Source organism: Mangifera indica, chromosome 15, assembly GCF_011075055.1.
Source record: "Mangifera indica cultivar Alphonso chromosome 15, CATAS_Mindica_2.1, whole genome shotgun sequence".
Taxonomy (NCBI): domain Eukaryota; kingdom Viridiplantae; phylum Streptophyta; class Magnoliopsida; order Sapindales; family Anacardiaceae; genus Mangifera; species Mangifera indica.
This window is the reverse complement of record NC_058151.1, coordinates 13,322,080-13,329,859: the sequence shown is the minus strand read 5'-3', so window position 1 is coordinate 13,329,859 and position 7,780 is coordinate 13,322,080. Positions and strand designations below refer to the sequence as shown.

Below are 7,780 nucleotides of genomic sequence, written 5' to 3'. Positions count from 1 at the left end.
TTGAATTAAAAAAATTCAAACCGACCCAAGCTGGATTTTGAGTCCAAGCCAGCTCGATTCAAACCCAATCCTAATTTCAGGAGCTCTAATTAAGAATTTATATTATATAATATTCTAAATATTTTTTATAATCTTAAAATTTTTACTCCAATATTATATAACCTATAGATAAATTAAGTCAAAAGAGGGCTGAGTAAATCTTCCGTGTGTATGAAGAGATACGATGCATATAAACTTATATCAAATTAAATTGGTAAAATTTAAGATAAACGAAGGCAGCCAAGACGCGTTGAATTTTGTAGACGTGTACATAATTTATTGCGTATTGAATTATATATACATGTGCATAATGTGTTACATATGCACCTTCATTTTAAGCCCGTGCATAAATCCTCATTACTAATTGGACCTCATATAATGATGATTTTAAAAATCGGATCAGATGAATCGATCTAACCAATTGAACCACTACCCACTATAAAAAATAGTTTTGGTTCATTTGAAAGTTATTTTTAAAAATAAATTAGATTATATTAGATTGAATCGGGGAAAAATCAGATTTCACCCTATTAGCGTAAAAAATCAAATTTTGAAAATTTATAACTAGCAATTTTGAGCTTGTATACTATTAAATTTAATTTAATTTGATAATAAAATAATTCAGGTAGTATATTTAAAATAAATTATATAAAATCATTTTGAATATTTTTTTTAATAATTGACCGGTTTGACTACCGGTTAAATAGTCTGATAATTAATTAGATCGGATCACCCTCTTCATTGGGTCTAGGGTTGGATTCGAGCCGAGCCGAGCTCGGCTCGCAGCCAGCTCGGGTTTCATATCAAAACGACATCATTTTGTATATATATGGATCAAAACGATATCATTTAATATAAAAAATTTAAAAAAAAATCTACCGAGTCAACCTGAGCCAGCTCAAGCTCGACTCAAGTTCGATCGAGCCGAGCAGAGCCTGGCTCATTTCGGGCTCGAACCGAGCCGAGCCGAGCCCGAGCTCGAGCTCGAACCAAGCGGAACTCGAGCTGGCTCAGCTCGAGTCCAGCCCTAATTGGGTCAAGGTCTCGTGCGATTCCAAAATTATTGTATATAATAATACCATTTAAGTTTTTTTTTTTTTTCACTTGAGAAATTTGAAATTGAAGCTGACTAAAGGTAGGTATTGCACTTGATAGCGAATTTGAAACTTGTAAATCAAATTCAACCACATACTTATAATTGAAGATATTGTAATTAATTTATTGCCTAAATTATTAGGGCAGAAGACTTGATTTATAAATTTTAAGCAAACTTTCAAGAAGAACATTCCAAAGACGTAGGGACCCAAAAAACAAAAGCTTTAAAATAAATAGTCTCTCAATTGTTCTCCAAATTAAAATCACCAAAACAAAATCCAAAAACCTACTTTGATCATATTTTCATGTTGATGTTATTGTTCCAATCGATCAACCTACCCGCAAACTGACCTTTCGTCATGTTTAATATTCGGTTTGAGTCTCGAAACCTTGATACAAAAGGAGAATGAATGAATCCAAATTAAGGGCATTTTTGTAAAAGACACATGCTACATTTACAGTATATTAAAAATGTCAAAACAATGTTATGTATGCATAATTTGATATATAAATAATATGTTATTATGTAATTAGATTTTACGTTATTTTTTACTCAAAATTACTCAATTTGACACATTATCTATCTACTCATTTATATACTTATTACTACTACAGAACTACCTTGATTAACATTTTTTAGTATAAACGAAAGATATTTTATTGAGTAATAAATAGTTTTATTGATAAAGAATAATACTATGCGTATCCACTTCCAGTATATAAATAAATATATATTTATATATGGTATTATATAATTGAGTATTACTTTATTTTTAATTCAACATTATTCAATCATTTAATAACATATATCAAATATGTAATTATTTATGTACTTAAAATAGATATATAATTTTATTATATTATAAATATTAATTAATAATAATATGTTATTATATGATTGGGTGATATTTTACGTGACCTTTAAATTTACCTTATCAGGTGAGAAGAATAGTGTCAAATTTATAGTATCTTCTTTGTCAATGAAATGAGCCAAAAAAAAGTAAAAAAGTGGGGTTGGTATGCTAAAACACACAGAAACACATGCTTCACAAGTCTCATAAGGTGGCTCTTCTTTACAGCCAAGACACCAGCTTCATGCACTACATGACACTTCCTACTTTCACTACAAATAAACTTCCAAATCATCTTTCTCTTCCTTGTAAGTTCTCCATTATCTTCTTCTTTCACCATGCCCCTTTCCTTCCAATGAGCTTCACCATCTCTCCTTCACCGTGTTCGTTTTCTAACTTAACAACCAAACTCACTGCTACTTTCTCAAGCTCAAGCGGAAGCTTCAATGGTTGAAGCTGAAGCCGCCAAGATTTCTCTCTCTGTTGAGTGCTACACTTGTAGTACTCATCTCGGCATCCCTTTTTTCCACTCCACTGCCAGTTGCGACAGTGCCCACCACCCCAAATGGCAGGCTTTAGCCGGGTCATCTCTTATCCCCATCCGGGTAGAGCCAGAACAACCAGGCTTGCTGTCTACTTCTCTTGTCGAGTCGAATCCCGGTACGAGCTTCTTGTTTCGGTTTGGGTCGGTTTTGGACCCACGAAGTGGGTTTGTGAGAAAGTGGAATCGGATTTTTCTGGTGGCACGTGGCATTGCATTGGCCGTTGATCCTATGTTTTTCTACGTGTTCTCGTTGAATATCGGCGAGAGTGGGGCCCCGTGTGTTCACTTTGGTGCTGAGTTGGCGATGATCGTGAGCGTTGTTCGCACGAGCGTAGATGCAGTGCATTTGTTTCATATTTGGCTTCAGTTCAGGTTGGCTTACGTGTCAAGAGAGTCACTCGTTGTGGGATGTGGGAAACTCGTGTGGGACGCACGTGCCATCGCTCATCATTATGTTAGATCCCTCACGGATTTCTGGCTTGATGTCTTTGTCATTCTACCAATCCCACAGGTACCCATGCTTAGTCGTTTTTATTTGAAAAAATGGACAAAACGACGTTTCCGAAATTTCTTATAAAGGTTATTAATGATTTGGTCGGATTTTTGGAATAATTTTATATATATTTATTTTAAAATTATAAATAAATATAAATTTTTATATATTATTATATGATTGAATATTATTTTATTTTTAATTTAAAATAATTTAATAATTTAATAATATTTATAAATATATATCTATTTATATATTTAAAATAGGTACATATAATTTTATTATTTTCAAATAACATAATCTAATTTTTTAGTTTAATCTGAATTTTTACAAACATTTACCCATTTCCCTGATTGAATCACTAGGGATACAAATTTGTCAAATTAAACTGAGTTATGACATATATATAGAGGTTGAGATCGAAACAAAAATGAGTAACTCGGCTCAAAATATTATATTTTAATAATTTAATTTTTCTAAAAATAGATTTAAACTTTATAATTTATATATATATATATTTAACAATTACTATTTATATTAGAAGTTTAGAAATAAGAAATTAAGGTTTTATGTGAATGATTTAGAACTTTTTTAGATTTTTGAGATTTACTGATATTTTAATTTAGCCAAGCCTTGAGTTCATGAGCTCACTTAGTGAACTAGGACTGGATTCAAACTTAGTTAGTTAGGTCTCAAAAGTTTGCTCAATTAGGTTCGATTCAATTTGAATTTGTTTAGTTTAAATTCAAACTGAATTTGAGCTGAAAAAGTTGGTTTATTTTTTAAATTAAGTCAAACTTGAATCAAGAAATATTTAACTCGATTCACTTCAAATTCAGAACTCAAATCTATAGTTCAAATTTGTGGCTTGAGTTTAGCTCAAATTCATGGATTAAATTTATGAGTCATATTTATAGCTTAAATTTGTTATTCGAATTCGTGATACATTTGTAAAACGATGTTATTTTACTCATTATTAGATAAAATAACATCGTTTTGTCTATAAATTGTAAATTGGAACTACTAATTTAAATTATAAATTTAAATCGAATTAAATTATACAATTTTCATTTGAGTTAGAAAATACTCGAATTCAGGAATATTAGTAACCAACCCTTGAAAGCCTACAGTGAGCTTGAGCTCCATCGGAATGCTAATCTCAAGTTTGTTGGTTTTGCAGGCTGTGTTATGGTTACTAGCTCCGAAGCTCATTCGAGAAGGACAAATCAAGCTGACAATGTCGATTCTCCTGCTAATAATCATGTTCCAATTTCTCCCAAAAGTCTACCACAGCCTCCGTCTCATGAGGAAAATGACCAAAGTTACAGGTTTCATTTTCGGCACCATTTGGTGGGGCTTCACCATCAATCTAATCGCCTACTTAATTTTCTCACATGTAAGTGAAAATTCTCACCGTCAACCTCGAATCTTGCAGCAGCAACATGAATTGAGCAGCAGATTCAATGATTCTGCAGGTTACAGGCGGATGCTGGTACGCTTTAGCCACACAACGCGTAGTTTCATGCCTCCAGCAACAATGTGAAAGGAGCAAACACTGCGGCGATCTTTCTCTGTATTGCTCCAAAATCGGCGTCGCTTCTCGGTCGCCGACGACGATCAGGAAATCGCCGTGCTTGGATAGCGATGGACCGTTCAATTATGGGATCTATGCTGCAGCCCTTCCTGTCATTTCTAGTAATTCTCTAGCCGATACCATTCTTTATCCCATATTCTGGGGATTATTAAACCTAAGGTAACTTCCTATCAAAAAATTAGATTGCTCTCCCATGTTTCAATAATCAGATCGGGTTTTAACCTAATCAAAGGTTTGATCCAGCGATTAGACTCCCGACACTTACATTGGGAAGCAAAACTAGTAACATTTGTAGTATGATTAGTGATGCAAACGAGTTGAGTTAAATCGAGTAATACTTTATTTGAGTTAAAATTTGCCCTTGACTCGAATAATTATATTTTAACCGCTTAAAAAGAAAGCAAAAAAATGATTTTAAGGGTGTAAGTATAAAATTTGAAACTTTTAAGAGTTTTAATATTTTACTAGAGTCAAGAGCTCATGAACTCATCAAGGTATCCAATATCAAATTAGAACTCGAACTCAGTTTGACTTTGGTTGAGATGAACTGAGTTATGAGTTGTTCGTGAGGAATTCAACTCATTTGCAACCGTGTTTGAACCTTTCCAACAAGACTAGCATTGCTCAACTAGATTGGACAGACCAGCAAGTCATGGTTAAACTAGTCTGATTGGTCAGTCCGGTCTAATTTTCATAATAAGGCTATGAATTCTCCAAACATAAGCATGTTTATGATTTTTTTTTTTATCCTGCCAACATTTGCAGTACATTCGGCAATGTACTTGAGCCTACAAGCGATCTGCTAGAAGTGATGTTCAGTATATGTATTGTGCTCAGTGGCCTATGCCTCTTCACATTATTGGTTGGGAATATCCAGGTGATCCAATTAAGCTTTATTTTTTTCGCTCATTATGACTGATAATGAACATATATATTCCTAGTCTGATTTATTTATTTATTTGCTTGAAGGTGTTTCTTAATGCGGTTACAGTAAGAAAGAAGAAGATGCAACTGAGAAGTAGAGATATGGAATGGTGGATGCGAAGGCGGCAGCTGCCGTCTTGTTTGAGACGGCGAGTGCGCCATTTTGAACGTCAGAGATGGGCAACAATGGGAGAGGATGAATTGCAATGGATAGATGACTTGCCTGAAGGCCTTCGGAGGGATATTAAACGTCATCTTTGCCTAGACCTCATAAAAAAGGTAACTGGATAATGTTTCAATAAAATCTATTTTTAATACTGCTTAAAGTACGAGCCCATTGAGTTTGATTGAAAAATTGAATTCAAGTCACTCGAGCTTGGCTTGATAATTATTGAGTCGAGCCCAACACAACATTAACAAAACCACATGCAACTCGTTAGCAACTTAACTTGATTATATCTTATTAGTAATTATCGTTGATATATATAATATTACTTATATATTATTTTGTCAAAATTGACCAATCATATGAATTATTCATCTATCGCAGGTACCATTATTCCACGATTTGGACGATCTTATCCTCGACAATATATGTGACAAAGTGACGCCTGTTATATACTCTATACACGAAACGGTACCAATGCTTTACAACTTTACATTTCAGTCCCAAGCCATGTATGAAAGAGCATGCATCTTAGACTGAAAATAAAATGCTGCTGTAACAGATAATCCGAGAAGGAGATCCTGTGACGAAGATGGTGTTCATCGTCCGCGGCAGAATAAAACGGAGCCAAACCCTGAGCAAAGGCACCGTAGCCACAAGTGTGCTAGAGCCCGGAGGCTTTTTAGGAGATGAGCTGCTGTCCTGGTGCCTTCGTCGTCCTTTTACCGAGCGATTACCGGCATCCTCAGCGACATTTACGACTACAGAATCGATAGAGGCATGCGCCATCGATTCGCAACATCTTCGGTACATTACAGAGCATTTTCGATACAAGTTCGCCAACGAAAGGCTAAAGCGGACGGCGAGATATTACTCGTCGAATTGGAGGAACTGGGCAGCTGTGAAGATTCAGTTTGCATGGAGAAAATACAGGATAAGGATGAGAGGTCCTGTGAATCCTGAAAGGGGCACGACTGGGGGCAATGCTGAGAGCAGGCTTAGACAATATGCTGCCATTTTCATGTCTGTCAGACCACATGACCACCTTGAATAAACAAAATTGCAGAGCAGAAATATTTCCGATTCTGTAATTCCAAGTTCCAATTTCCAAAGTTCATCGACGAAGAAGGAAAATTTAATCTAAAGAAAATAAAAATATGATTCAGAAAAAAAAAAAAAAAAACCACAACACCACTGTTTTATTTATAAAAAATTATTGGTATTTTTGTCTATGGCAAAAATTCTACGAAGAGACCCCCAAAAGTTAGCTTGAGTTTAGACTTCCAGAGTTAACAAACCTAATAAAATATTAAAACTTTCAAAATAAAGAGTTGGGTTTAAGCCTCTATTATATTTATGAAACCTTAACTTACTTAGTACAATGACTGTAGATCTGGTTATTGTGTCTCGAATATATCCATATAATAAATACGAGCAAGATTCTCAATTATCAAAAAATGAGTTAGTTTGAGTGTTAAAAGAGTAAACTTCATATATAAAAGAATATGAGTTTAAATCTTTTTAGCGACATATTAAGATCAAACTATTAATTTGTTTAAATTTATCCTATTTGGTGTGATTGGTTCGGTTCCAATGATCCGATTCAATTCGGATGAGATTTCTCATTAAAAAAAAAAAAACTACAAAAAGAAGTCAACAAAATTAAGGGGTAATTCGAAATATTTTTAAATTAGTGTGGTTTGCTACTTGGAACCCTACGTCTTGGATTTATTTACATCTTAGTAAAATGAATTTGGACATCTAAATGAAAATTGTTGATCAAATTATTTTGTTGAAATATAATATAATTATGTAATCCCATAAAAATAATTAATATAGATGGAATATGATTTCGTGATAATAGAAAACAAAAATGATATGTTGAGTTAGAGGTGACAATCTGTTTCCCTATGTCACGTCCCCACCCTCATACGAAGAGAGAGTTATTTGAAATAAATAGAGACGAAAAATATCTCCGCAAATAAGGGCAAGACAAAGATAGAGATATTCGTTACCCTAAACCTTAAAAAACTAAAACGCCGATGGTAGATTTTAAAATTTATGTAAATGTCAT

General features: G+C 33.8%; 1 protein-coding gene across 1 annotated transcript; it reads left to right on the top strand.

Annotated features, from left to right (window-relative positions):
• Nucleotides 1–2,272: 2,272 nt before the first annotated feature.
• LOC123197621 (cyclic nucleotide-gated ion channel 2-like) lies at nucleotides 2,273–6,803 on the top strand. Its single transcript, XM_044611948.1, has 7 exons — nucleotides 2,273–3,040; nucleotides 4,203–4,418; nucleotides 4,498–4,775; nucleotides 5,382–5,493; nucleotides 5,586–5,819; nucleotides 6,091–6,177; nucleotides 6,269–6,803. Exons 1-7 carry the CDS (start codon nucleotides 2,432–2,434, stop codon nucleotides 6,758–6,760), a joined length of 2,028 nt encoding a protein of 675 aa, XP_044467883.1. The 5' UTR covers nucleotides 2,273–2,431; the 3' UTR covers nucleotides 6,761–6,803.
• Nucleotides 6,804–7,780: the final 977 nt, after the last annotated feature.

Bases quoted from the DNA above. Each gene is read 5' to 3' on its own strand.
- LOC123197621 (XM_044611948.1), top strand. From the start codon at position 2,432: ATGGTTGAAGCTGAAGCCGCCAAGATTTCTCTCTCTGTTGAGTGCTAC. The intron at 5,820-6,090 runs GTAACTGGATAA...CATCTATCGCAG, and splicing joins GCCTAGACCTCATAAAAAAG to GTACCATTATTCCACGATTT. The intron at 6,178-6,268 runs GTACCAATGCTT...CTGCTGTAACAG, and splicing joins TATACTCTATACACGAAACG to ATAATCCGAGAAGGAGATCC.